This window comes from Poeciliopsis prolifica, unplaced genomic scaffold (assembly GCF_027474105.1).
Source record: "Poeciliopsis prolifica strain line A6 unplaced genomic scaffold, Auburn_PproV2 SCAFFOLD007, whole genome shotgun sequence".
Taxonomy (NCBI): Eukaryota; Metazoa; Chordata; class Actinopteri; order Cyprinodontiformes; family Poeciliidae; genus Poeciliopsis; species Poeciliopsis prolifica.
The window spans coordinates 2,651,330-2,665,523 of record NW_026562382.1 but is presented as its reverse complement, the minus strand read 5'-3'; the positions used below and the strand labels follow the sequence as shown (position 1 = coordinate 2,665,523).

The following is a 14,194-nucleotide window of genomic DNA, read 5'->3' as shown; positions in this document are numbered from 1 at the left end:
TCTCCGTATTGCTGTCCTTCTCCGTCTCCGCCTGTAGTCCTGAGGATAGATAATCAAAGAGTAGCTGCCTTTGCAATGCCCCGTTTTTAAGAGTTCAGATCTAAACGAAATGGCAACCTGCCGCATGCGTCCAGGACCAACCCGAATACAAATCCGGCAGACTTTCTTTCATGAACACACGCACACCGACATATGCACCAAGCGGATTTAGCTTCTATCTGAATTCCAAAACGAAGCACAGAGGCCAGCTGCAGATCCTGATCAGTAGACCTGACAAGACAAAGACAGTTAGACGAACAGCCAGTGAGCCTTTCACCTCCTCTGCTCATCCAGAGCACAGGGATTTTCATTTAAATGACAGTGGAGTTGAGGATTCACTGAGCACAGAGAATTGTTCTTGTTTGAGAAGTGGCTTCAAACACCAGCAAACAGGACAGAAAAAAAAGTATTTTCTTTGTACTTTTCTGGACTTCATTACAGCAAAAGCACAACAAATTTATTTCTAATTTATTTCCTTTAATGAGCCGAAGGAGATACCGCCCTCATCATTTGTCTGGTACCATAAGGACTTTAATGATTATTGGTGATGTCTTCCGGACATTAATCCCTGTTGCGGACAGATAATTGCTTTCAGCTGTAGACCGAGCAGGTTGAAATAAATCAACTGCCCAAAGGTATAAACTGAGCACTAAAACATGAACGCCGAATACCAAACGGTGGCGTCAGTCGGAAACACCTTGTTGAGCCTCAGTTCGCGGCCTAAATCCTGGTTCTAAAAGTCGGATCCAGGATTTTATTTGCTGAAGACGTTGAGTCCTGCGAGCGGTAAGATTGGATGTGGAAGTGAAGTGAGTTATGGAAGCTGCTGTGAGGTACGACCTTATTAATGAAGAGGAGTTCTGCTAATTCAGCCACGGCTCTGCCAGCTTGTCTTTGCGGGGGTGAGAGGTTGTTGAGGTCCGCCTCCAGCTGTAATTATTGGAGACGTGGAATATGCCCTTGGCATGTTGCCAGTCCATCACAAAGCAGCAAACAGACACTCAGTGCAAACACACATACACACATTCATGCCAAAGTGTTTTATAGACAGGCGACTTAACCAAACTCATAACTTTTGTCTTTGAGAGGAAACTGGAACACCCAGAGAAAACCAATGCACAAACCTCCTTGCTGATTAAGTATTGTTGACAAATTGTAGTGATAAACTATCATTAAAATGTTGAAATCTCACAAATACTTTAATTCTCTTCAATTTTTTTTCCTTAAGACTTTAAATCACAGCACCATTTCTTTGGTAATGATTCTAACTCCACCGTGTTTTGAAGAGGAACATCCAAATCGTGGCAGTCGGGGTCACAATGGAGGTGAAGCGCTTTAACGAGAGCTGAGACGATGACGACTGGGAAGAAGTCACTGTGTGTTGAAAAGATCCGACAGGGACGGAGCAAACCTGGACGGAGCAAACCGGGACAGAGCAAACCTGGACGGAGCAAACCGGGACAGAGCAAACCTGGACGGAGCAAACCTGGACGGAGCAAACCGGGACGGAGCAAACCGGGACAGAGTGCACACAGAGGGAGGATGGTCACCGGCACAAAGGAGCCGCTTGATTAACTGAAGCATGAACAGCCGCAGCATTCATGAGCACAATGAAAACTATTACTAAATCGAACATAGACAGTAACAAAATAATGCAGTCAAGCGAAAATGACAAGGCAAATCAAGAACACGTACTACGAGAAAACACCAACCACAAGCATAAAACAAAACCTCCCAATGGAAAGTCATTCAACTCAAGATGGTGTCCCGTTTCAATTCCTCAGCTTTTGCAAAAATTGACAGGTTATCTGGCCCCTGGGAAGCAACAGCAGACTATGACATGACAAAATATACACTGAAAAAAATAAGTCATTGGATGAACATAAAAAAATTAGGAAAGGATTTCCACCTGATTACTTTGCTTTATTTCAGCACCATGTACTTGTGTTACTCCTATTTAAAGCAAATGTGTTAGGTCAACCTAATTTATTAAGATTATTCCAATGTAAAGCAAATGTGTTGGCTCCACTTGTTACAATGGTGATTCAATGGGTGATTCTAAATCAAACATGTTGGCTCAACGTAATATATTGTGGTTATTCTTATATAAATAAAATGAGTTGGCAAAACATAATTCATTAAGGTTGTTCTAATTTAAACCAAATATGTTGGCTTAACCAGAATTATGGTAAGGCAATGGATGATTGTAAATCAAATGAGTTGGCTCAACTCCATTCATTAAGGTTATTCAAATTCAAATGAAATGTGTTGGCTCAACATATGTTTTAAAGGTTCCTTTAACTCAGTTACTATAGCGTGACCCAGTGTAATGCAATACAGCCCGCCCAACTAATCTGCAATGTTTAGGACCAAATCATTGATGTTACTTCATTAAGATGAATGTGAATCTAGTTGAAACCACCTTATTTTACAGTGGTACCTTCACACTACCTGATTCAGTAGGTCCAACTCACTAAAAGCAAGTTAGCTCAACAAATATGCTTCATGCTAAAAGACAGCTAGTTAATCGTGTGGAAATCCTTTCCATTATTTCATGACGTTAATTCAAAGACATATTTTCAAGCGTTAATCAAGCATTTTAAGATAGCACTAGGTGAAAGTGTAGGAAGAACACTCAACAATTAGAAAAGGTACAACACAATTGTATTTTCAGAATTGTTATACATCGTTTTTTTACACAGCACAAAACACAGCTGAGTTGGACATTGAAATAAAAAAACAACTACAAAAGGTTACAGTTTCATTTCCCAGCCAATTCTTTACAACATAAAACATGTCATTATAGTTGCTCAACTTAGAGAACTGTAACAATATAAATCTTTTCTACTGCAGACTTTAAACACTCATTTTCCATATGAAACTTTGCTCAACTTAGCAGCGAGTTTCATATTGAGAACTTGTGCTTTCTTTGATAAGTTCTTTCCATCCAATTTCATTATTATTTTCTGTATTACTTCAAAGGTATGCTTGAGTTACTGAGCAAGTTGAGTGCTGAACGCACTAAACTTGAGGGTAGCTCAAGTTTAGTGCATAGATTAGTCCCAGCAGCATCACTATTGCAGAAGATACACTGCCCAAGCTGTTCATAACTTCCACCTCCTCCAGGACAATCCCAACATCCAGATGTGCATCGGCAGCCTCTGCACCCTCTGCTCAAATGACGATTCCGAGGACAGCCTCGGCTTTGGCCATTTCTGCGCATTCATCAACGTCCTAAGGGAGTTAGGGAAGGGTATTGGGGGAGAGACAATTCACATGTAATTAAATAAATAAATTAAGACTGACATTGATTGAGTCACTCATGGACCTTAGTTGGTGAAAGTATTTTAACAACTCTTAGGAGTTCTATTGTAAACACAAAGAGAATTTAACATACCATGTACTCCCTCACCAGCTTCTCTGGATCTTCATTTAGGTACACACAGACCTTTGAGGATGCACTCTCGTCTGACCTCAGCAGTGTCTTCCTAAATATGCAGATCAAAAAACAATGAGAACAATCTCAAAACTCCAGCAGTATAGGTTCACACACTTGAAAACATAGCTACATTCAAAGGAAGTGACAACAAAAGTGATCAGTGGCTTGCAGTCTATTTGAAAGATATTTAAAATTGTTAGTATCCCTTCATTATGCCATGACTAAAATGGAGTTTAACATCTCATTTAAACATCTAACTGAAGCTGTTAGAGGTTTAAATAAAGACATGAATATATCACCAAAGAAATATGTGAAAAGTACAGAATGGTCAACACAGTCTATATCCTTCTACTTAAATGAATATGCAAAGCATTCCATGTCTTACAAGTACATGGACAGTCTATGTGTGGGCATGGGTAACGTCGCATATGCCGGTGTTTAAGTGTAAAATGTTTTAACAGGTCATATCTACGAGACAGAGAGAGACTACACTCCTTACATTCCACATCCCCACGCAAATAAAGACAAATAAAACAGACTGGCCAAATAAATGTTTAGCTGAACTCTAGCTCTATAAGCTCTCTAACACTACATTCAGTCACTTTAGATCTGGCAAAACTTACTATTAGCCACTGAAATCTATAACTTGATAGCCGATGAGCCCCTGACCAGTACTTACGCAGGTGGATTACAGACAGGTGATGTTCTGAAAGAGATCAGATATATTTTCAGCCATTAAAATATGCAATTCATACTGAACTGAGTTGTATCTTTTAGTACAAGTCCCTTGAATGCCTCATGAATATAACCACTGGACACTTGTATGCAAGCACATATGTGCAGAACAATGGTGAATTGAACATGGTAGAAAGCAATAGTAACATAGGTCAAAATGAGCACAAACAATCAACACAAAAAACATCAACATTTCAAAATTAAACCAATGAACTTCAATATTGTTTCTGAGCTACAATTATTTGGGGACAACAAAGAAGAGTCCAAAAAACCCCAACATCTTTACAGCAGAGGAATATGTATTTTAAAGAAAAAAATAGAAAGCTCAAGTCTGTAATAATGGATAATCCATTGAGAGTTTTAGCCTGACAAAATATACTAGAAATCCATAACTAACAGGTATTTTAGGAACATTTAACAAAGCTCAGAAAGCAATGCTTTCTGCAGGTTTCACCGACTGAAATGTAGGACTTTTTATTACCATAATTAATTAAGAATCTCGATGATGATAGAAAGGTACCAAAGTGTGTGTGTGTGTGTATCTACATTTACCTCCATAGTAACATTACTGAAATAGAATTAAAATAGTTAGAAATAGACTGATGTTAGATCCGTGTGTTAAAAATCCACTAAACCTCCAGGGAGCTCAGGAGGAGCAAAACTGTGACATTTCCGGGGTCCATTTGTGTCTCTGGCAGCAGCTTTGTGACCCTTACACTACATATGGCTCTGCAGAGTTTTTTCGCACAGAATGTACCTAACATGGTGCGGCGATAAATGTAAACAAAAAGCTATCTGCCTTAACCTAACCGACTTAATCTACAGAACATGAAATAATGTGACACAAGTATGGAACAAGTAGAAAATGGTGCAAATGGTAGAGAAATTTTAAGTTACATATTTTTATATGGATTTAGATGAAAATAGTTTGACTCTTACCTTCTTCAAATTAAGTAGATGCACGCCAGGAATCTCCCCTCTGCCCTTGAAAAAACCCAACAAGGTGCGAGCCAGTTATCTCGCGTGATTTTCCGTAATCTCTTGATGTCGCTGGATCCTCTTCAGCGGGAGATGAGTCTGACACAATAGCGCTTTGGAACTGACGTCACTGTGTTTTTTTTTTATTAGATTAACTTTGACAAATATTGATATTGAATAAAAAAAAAAAAAAAAAAAAAAAATATATATACATATATATATATATATATATATATATATATATATATATATATATATATATATATATATATATTATATATATTTTCAACTATTTATATATATATATATATATATATATATATATATATATATATATATGTATATATATATATATATATATATATATATATATGTTTTTTTTATTTTATTTATTATTGAATTTTTATTGAATAAAATAAAAAAAAACATATATATATATATATATATATATATATATATATATATATATATATATATATATATATATATATGTTTTTTTTATTTTATTCAATATCAATATTTGTCAAAGTTAATCTAATAAAAAAAAAAAAATATATATATATATATAATATATATATATATATATATATATAATATATATATATATATATATATATATATATATCTTGGCACAGCCAAGATACTGCGCAGGACCCTCAAGCTCCCAGGCCTCTGGTAGAGGCCTGGGAGCTTGAGGAATTAGATGTATTCAAGTTGAGATAACGTCATTCAATCACGTTAGTTCAGTTGAGAGAAAAAACCGATTGTCTCGCGTGTTCTCGCGTGATATCCCGTGATCTCACTCGTTGTCGTCAGCACAATATCAGTCTAACTATAATGAATCATGTTAGCTCAACATGATTCAATTTTATAAATGTGAAGTCGTGGAATATCTTGTTTATCCAACATGATTTTATCACGTTTTCGCTTCAAACCCAACATTATTGTGTGAAAGGTACATGATATTTTTTTGTTAATGTAATACCCCGACGTTCTTTTTTTTGGCGTAAGATCTAGCTGACGTAATTGAATCACGTTATCTCACCTTGAATACATTTTATTCCATTTGCGAGAAAAAAAACCGATTGTCTCGCGTATTCTCGCGTGATATCCCGTAATTTCCCGTAATTTTGCGTGAACTTGCGTGATATCGCGTGATCTCACTCGTGGTCTTCAGCATAGGATCGGTCTGACTATAATGAATCATGTTCGCTCAACATGATTCAATTTTATAAACGTTGAAGTTGTGGAATATCTTGTTTATGCAACATGATTGTATCATGGTTTTGGCTCAAACATGCAATTATTTAGTTAACAGTACATGATCTTTTGTTAATGTGATAACCCCTGAGGTTCCTTTTTTACAGTGTAGATAAGGACAAGATCACATTTAGTAAGCTAATGTCTGGTCCATAAAAACAGCTGAAGAATCCAGGCCAGACTATTTCTCAACAGGTTTATTTTTTATTTTATTTTTTTAGACAAAAAACTCAATAACCAGAGAGTCTAATCTGCACAACTAAAACCAGAAACAAACCAGGGAAGTAAAGAATCATGGAGAAAAAAAGCGATGGACACAATTAAATGAAACGTCAACTAAACGATGGGAGACTATGTTCGCAAACATCTGAGCATAAACCAAATCTGCACAAATGAGGACAAGAGGAAATCTGCTTCCACAGTGATCTGCTCTGTGTTGGTTTCAATCTGTTTTTCAAAATTTAAGATTATTTGCAGGAGCAAAATGCATTGATCCATGCAAGAACATAATTATTTTCTTAAGGAAACAGCTTTATAAACTTTATAAAAATTTCCACATGATTTCTAAAGCTTATATTTGGAGATACAGCTGACAGTGGTTGAGGCTAAAGAGGATAACGCTCCACGGTCTTTCGTGTATGTGACAGGGCCGGGTGAAGGCTTCCACTAACTCTGTGGACACTGTAACGACCTGAACGTTTTGGGTTTGTTGCTCTACTCACGACTCAGTTTTGTAGGAGGAACACCTCTCGAGAGGGATCTTCAGGACTCTGTCTTTGAGGCCAACGAAGAGCGATCGGTCGCTGTGCAGGATCTGAAGGCTCAGGATCGGCTCTCGGACGCCGGGCGGATGGAGCTCCATCTCCTCCAGGTAACAACCCTGCAGGTTTTTGTTGGGCGTGGCCAGAGCCTTCAGGATGGTGCCGTATTCTGAACAAAAACAACACAAAACAAAAAGACGGGTCTGTAAAAAGAAAAGACGAAAAATCAAGCTTTCCTTTTAGACCAACACATCATCCGATTTGAGACAAACCAAACCTGTGCTGATGTACATGACGTGGAAAAGGGTGTCCATGCCCTGGACGATGTCCACCACCAGGTTTGAGAAGCGGACGTCGTCCTGCATGACCAGAGGATTCACGGACTCTGGCTGCACCACGTCGTTCATCAGGTACAGCCGCTGCGCGTCCTGAAGGCTGCGCTCCGTCAAACCCTCATTGGGACCTTTGTCATTTATGGTGCCACACTGCAGAGGGGAAAACACAAAGCCAAGAGGCGTTTGCAAATTAGATGCATAAAAGGTTGTAAAGCAAACGAGAAAACAAGATTTATTTAAATGATAAATGTACAAAGCCATGTTCTCGACAGTTGTTTTGTTGATTTTCAAGGAAATTGCTGGAGTTTCATCATCAACACGTTTTTTTTATTTTCATTTTTATCTTCAGTAAGTTTAAAAACACTTATAATTAAAGAAAAAGGGTTTGTAGCTAAAATTGTTTTGTGGATAAGAAAAATGTTCCAAGTTTTTTAATACACTGTGTGAAATAAATATTGCAGACCAGAGAAGTACCAAAAGCAAGTCAAAAACTAAAAAACGTGAACCTTTAAGATCCGATATCGAGCAACTATCACATGGTTTTTACTGCATTCAAACCCATTTTAAAGGAAACAATTCTTCCTATAATCCGTGGAGAGATATCTGAAATTCATTCAGGCTGCAAGACAGTGAGAGATAACAGTTAACAGGAACGGTTAAATGGAGAAGAGCATTAATCTCTTAGAGGTTTCTGTCTGCCAGGAAAGGAACACCGCCGATTTGGAAATGCTAGCAGCCCTTTAGAAATCCCTGATTTAAAGTAAGAATGCTGTTTCACAAAGGCCAGACTCACCAGCCGTGTTGAGAGCTGATGCTAAAGTCTGCTTCAAAAGTCAAGCCCATAGTTATTTAGGCTTTGCATTAGTAGTAATTTAAAATAGCTGTTTTAAATGACTAGATTTCACCTCATTTGCTTTCACTGCTCCTCCTCAAGTCTCTTTCTGGTCAGATGGTTATAAAAAGTTGTGCTTTCTGCCCATGGGCATTGCAATTATTATGAATGACATTTCCCTCCCTGTACAGAAAAAAACTCATATGATTCAAACTCTCCTGGTTTTCCTGGTTACCTACAACTCAACGCACTGCATGCTTCGAGCATCAGCAACAAACAAGGTGACCAAGTCCGACTGACGTCTCACAACGTCTGGCTTGACAGAACTGTGCTGGTAGCTCAGTTGTAGTAACAGATGATTGAACTGCAGACAAGTGTAAAGTGTCTTTGCTGGAAGGAAGCTGAACAGAGGCAGAAACTGACATTTCCCAAATTGAATGACTTATATATTATACTTTTTACACTTATAATAGGATTGAAAAAGGAGGAAATTCAGTCCGCTGATATAAGAATACAAAAGCTGATGATGATGTATGGAAAATTGTGCCGCTCAAGGTTGTAGCACATTGGAGTAGCTCTGTTCTTTCATTGAGAATTTTACTTTTTACACTTATATTGCTCCCTTTCTGGAGGAAAAATAGCTTTTGTTTGGACAAAAGTTCATTTTTGTTTTATAAGCTTTTTACACTTATATAAGCAATATAAGTGTAAAAAGTAAAATAGTAAAATTTTAAAAAAGAATTTTAAAAAGTAAAATTCTCAATGAAAGAACAGAGCTACTCCAATGTGCTACAACCTTGAGTGGCACAATTTTCCATACATCATCATCAGCTTTTGTATTCTTATATCAGCGGACTGAATTTCCTCCTTTTTCAATCCTATTACCTCAGCAGGGAATATGATAACTCTCGATACATAACTGTTTATTGTCTGGGCCTTGTTTCTCTCATTGGAAACAAATAAATAAAATAGTCCGCAAGCTGCACTTAAAATGAGAACCAAGACAGGCGGGTGAGGCAGAGAGAAAAGCCGCATGCGTCTCACGAGCCGAGCGTTAGCGACTCCCGCTCAAGCTGACGAAGCCCTCCCCTCTCTTCCACATTACAAATGCTTGTGTCGCCTCGGTACCTGCCCATTATAATCCTTGGACGACAAGAACTTCTCTTCTCTTTGGACCACTCTCTGAATCCGCGAAGCCCTGTTTCTCAACCCGTCTGGGACTTGGGGGTCGTAGTTCAGGTGTCGGCTATGGCTGCAGCCCCATTACAGATGCATCAACAGACTGCTGCATCCATACTAATTTGAGGTGCCAGATTGAACCATTACACTGACATCAGACTAATTTAGCGTAATTGTGATGTGTGGGAGTGTCTGATCCCGATCCTCAGAGGCTGCTGTCCTGCATATTTTAGACGTGTCCCTGCACCGAGTCATCTGATTCAATCATTGCGGTTATCTCCTGTAGGTCTGCAGGAGCCTGCTAACGAACGACTCATTCATCTCAGTCATGCATGTTTAAGCAGGAAAACATCTAAAACACGCAGCCCTGGAAAACAGTTACCAGCCTCCTGCACACCTGAAGACATTGTGTGACAATAATTTTGTTTTTCTTATTATTTCTTTATTCCTCTGTTAAGTAAACAGTTTGAAACTCTGTCAGACTTTCTTACACGTTCTTCCTGACATAATAATCCGTTTGTGGGTTGTTCTGTTTTACTCACAGCCAGATGTTGATTTAATTGGGATCGTATGAGAGAGACCAACGAATGAGCTGTGGATCATCGTGAAATGAAAGGAGAGTGACACAGGATATGAAAAGTGAAGCATGCTTACATGTACCATCCCCCTTTCCACCGATACCCATAAGTGAAATTCAACACAACAAAAACAGATTCAGTTAGTTCAGCTGTGCTCAATTTAATCTGTGTAAATCCAGCCGTTGTGTGAAACAATTAGATTTTAAGATAACATTCGAAAGCATCGCATTAGACGGGCTGGGGAAAATGTGGAGACAGCATGGTGGTAGTATTATGGTATGGAAAGGATTTTCTTCAATAGAAACATGGAATCTTTCCATGTTTGGTAGATGCAGAGCAACTGCGGAAGAAAACACATTGGAGGCGTCAAAAGACTTTTGGATATTTACCCACCAGAAGGACAACGATCCTGAAAAGACATCAGAGCCACAACAGGACAACTCACATCAAGGGGTGTGTATGTGTTGGAATGGCTCCGTCAAACCCCAGACATGAATCCAATTGAGAATTTTTGACAGGTCTATAAAGAGTTTATCGCTGGTTTTCATCCAATCTGCCAGAATCTCTTCCAACTTGCCAAGAAGAAACATTAAAATCAATAGAAACTCAACCCAGTTGTTCCTAGCAGCTTGGCACAAAAACAACCATCAACATTTTAAATAATTATTTTTGCAAGTTGGATAAAACTTGTTGGTGACCTACTTTTTAGATCTTATTTTTGTTTCCTTTCCTCTGGTCACAGCTCATGCCCTGCTGACATTGAAATGACAATTCTGCGTCAGTCGCTGAGAGACTGTGTGTGGAAACCAACCTGGAAGTTGTGGATGGGGTTGGGTGTGGGGAGCCAGGTGGAGCGGGGATTCTCCTGGGAGCGGAAGGGTCCGTTGAAGGTTTGGGTGATGGCGCTCAGGTTGAAGGCACACACTGCCGAGGCTGCGATGCTGTTGCTGTTGCAGCGAGACGGACAGAAAGCAAGAAATAAAAATCACACACAAAAAAAAGTCATGCATTTCAAATGTGATGTTCGTTAGAGCAGCATAGCTGTGGATGTTTTTGCAGCTTCCATCCTCCATAATGCAGCTGTTATGCGACACTAAACAGCCGATATGTGTCTGGCTTGCTTTGCTGCAGGCTAATCTATGCTATCGCTGCTGCACAGTGACAGCGGACGGTATTAAGCTGAGGAGATTGGAGGAAAGTGTACAGATGATGAGCAAACAACACGCACATATACACCCAGAGTTGTTTTTAGAGGTCACTACAGCTAAACTACTGGTATTTAGCCGTAACAAGCTGTAAGCCGATGAGTTTCTTAACCGCCCACAACTGTTGACAGATTCTCCACACACGCACACAGAGATGTCTGACTGCTACGATGGGCTGGCCTCTGAGAGACTGATATATCTCCACTTATCGACTGGTAATGTTATGATGAAAGACTGAGACAGATGCAGGGGGGGGAAAGGTCCACAGCATGAGAGAGAGCATTGTTGTGCAACTGTCAGCTAACATGAGTTTTGAAAATCTTTTAAAATATCTTCGAAAAACAAAAAGACAAAAAGATGCGACGACCTTTTTGAACGTCAAAGGCTTTTGGAAAAAGGAAACAAAAGAACAGATAAAGTATAAAAACCTCAAAATGCAACTATAACGGCTGAGTTACACTTTTAGAGCACACAGTGGCAATGATGTGATCACATATATCTTTGTATTTTGCCAATCATTTGAGAGGTTCAAGAATTTCCTACTTCATGACTTCTCAGCTAAATATCAGCAACAATAGCCGTTCTTCTCCAACAGCCAAAGAAAATCGGCTCTCAGAAAAGTAGAAAATCCCTTGAAAATTAGACGTGAGCTCAGCTCACAACCGGGTGTGAAAAGTGCAACACAAAGACGCAGAATGTCTTTAATACTTGGCTTTATTTTCTTCTTCTTTGCTCTGAAAGGTGAGATTCTCTTCAGATCTGTAAAGCAACAGAAGCGCTCCGTTATCACCGCCGGGCAGGGAAGCTCTAAACGAGTTCTGGCTCAACACAGAGGGAAGTCAAACAGGTGGCTCATTCGCCGACTCCCAGGCTACGGAGCAACACAACCTCCAGACTTTCAATAAAAAAAATGAGTTTCTTCCACACTCTGGTCTGAGGCCTCGGATAGAGACGAGCTGATTGAATCTCTGCTGCAAACTCACAACAAGGTCATCCCATCCGAAGGGAAATGACGATAAAATAAGATGGTGGCACCCTGGGGGTTGACGAGGGGCCGGCTACTACTGTTTTGCACATTCACAAACTCAGAGAGATAGTTTGATGTAAAAGGAAGCAAAACTCCAGGCTCGTGGGTTGAACTGTAGTTGCGGCTTCTTCTATTTCTTCTGCCTGGCAGACTCTGACACTGTCCAGACTGTTTAGGAGGCCTTCTCTGACAGCGGGTTGCCGCACACGATGTCAGGAGAGCATAGTGAAGGCTGCGCTGAGAGAAATACAGTCAATTGCACTAATGGATGAGACCCATATGGCTGGAGTCGGCTTAAAAGCCCAGGAAAGTGACAGGAAAGCTGTTTGACATCTGCAGCGTTGGTTGCTGTCGCTTTGCTTTGCGGCTCTTCAGGGTCCGGCGCTGCAGGGACCACTGTCATCATGTGGAAGGACGCTTCTTCTTCTTCTGCTTCACGTCGGTCCAACTGAGCCTTTCTTGTCCTCTTACACTCCCCTCTTGATTTTCCCATTTTGATTTACAGAGCCCATTCTTTACCCCTCAGATATTTTCACTCTTCGATGTAACCAACAGAAGACGGGAGAAGTTTGTAGCCCAGTATTTTATTATCATTATTATTCTTTTCTTAAGCGGCGCACAAAGAAAACGGTACGGGAAAATTACTTCCAGGTTTATGGAAATGCTTTGCGCCGACTACGTTCCAAGATTTACGGACTGCAAAAGTATTCTTTTTCTCTTCTTTACAGGCAAAAGAGTCTCAATGAAGCGCCGCCCGTCTGTCATGCAAAGAACTCCTTTAAAAAGCAGCCGGGGCGGCAGGAGCGGCTGCATTCCTGACCTCAGCCATGATTGTAGTAATTCATTGCTTAGTTTCTACCAAAACTATCCACAGAGTGGCTCAAACATTCCCTCTCATGTTTTATTAAAAAAAAAAAAAACATCTTCAAGGTGTTAACAGGTTGCTGCCTGACAACAAATGCTTCCAGTGTTCTCAGTGGATGTTGCTCTTTTTAGACCAGAATTGGGAAATTTAACTTGACATGGTTGGTTTGTGGGTAAAGAAATACTTTTTGAGCAGATTTCTAGCTGAGACAAAAGATTTTCTTTTTCTTTTTAAAAGCTTGATGCTAAATCAGGCTTCAATTCGTCCACATAGGACGACACCCATGTGGACAAATAATAAGGTGCAAATAAAGGAAATGACCCGCCAGGGAACGCCCTCTTTAGGGCGTAGCTTAGACAGAGGTCATCAAGGAGAACCACAAACTATTATTAGACACAATAGTTGGATATTATTGTATTTTAAGGGCTGCAAGGTGGTGCAGTTGGTAGCACTGTTACCTTGCAGCAAGAAGGTCAGGTTGATTGGTCTCTTTGTGAGTGTGCATGTTTGTCTTGTCTGTCTGTGTTGCCCTGCGACAGATTGGCGACCTGTGCAGGGTGAACCCGCCTCTCGCCCGAAACATTCACTAGAGGTAGACACTAGCACCTGCTGTCCCCATGAATCCATGAATTCATGTGACTGACTCTTCTTGAACCCACATGGAGAAAGGATAATCCTCCACAACACACATCGTTTAGGATTAGTTGAAATCGAAAGCTGACGTGAATGTTAGGGGAGCCGTGTTGCTTTGTTTATTTTGCACACAGAAATGATGTTGAACGTCGCATTACAAGCCATCTCCTCTCAGTTGTTGGAATCTTTTGAAAGCTCATCTCTGGCCTTTTTTATGCTGGAATGCGTCGAGTTTCTTCACAGGGCGAAGCTGGTAATATTTCCTGTTTCTTCCTTTTATTAGCCAAACACTTGATAGACCCAAACCAACAGTGAACTGACCTAATTA

The 14,194-nt window shown here is 39.8% G+C and overlaps 1 protein-coding gene and 1 long non-coding RNA gene across 7 annotated transcripts in view; both read right to left on the bottom strand.

The window, feature by feature from the left end:
* sema5ba (sema domain, seven thrombospondin repeats (type 1 and type 1-like), transmembrane domain (TM) and short cytoplasmic domain, (semaphorin) 5Ba) overlaps positions 1-14,194 on the bottom strand; it is a 190,348-nt gene that overhangs the window by 40,799 nt on the left and 135,355 nt on the right. For all 4 annotated transcript variants that reach the window (XM_055031592.1, XM_055031593.1, XM_055031594.1 and 1 more), the window contains exons 10-12: positions 10,948-11,083; positions 7,490-7,697; positions 7,174-7,381 (exon numbers count right to left, since the gene is read on the bottom strand). In XM_055031592.1, coding sequence (XP_054887567.1) covers positions 7,174-7,381; positions 7,490-7,697; positions 10,948-11,083 — 552 coding nt within the window. The remainder of the gene's footprint in view (positions 1-7,173; positions 7,382-7,489; positions 7,698-10,947; positions 11,084-14,194) is intronic.
* Positions 2,808-5,327, bottom strand: LOC129361007 (uncharacterized). 3 transcript variants are annotated; one of them, XR_008606118.1, is made up of 4 exons: positions 5,153-5,327; positions 4,158-4,184; positions 3,437-3,527; positions 2,808-3,273 (listed from the first exon to the last, which is right to left on the bottom strand). It is a non-coding gene; the product is annotated as an uncharacterized LOC129361007 (long non-coding RNA). The 3 variants fall into 3 exon arrangements; XR_008606119.1 differs by having other exon boundaries at positions 4,102-5,327; XR_008606117.1 differs by having other exon boundaries at positions 2,809-3,273; positions 4,158-5,327.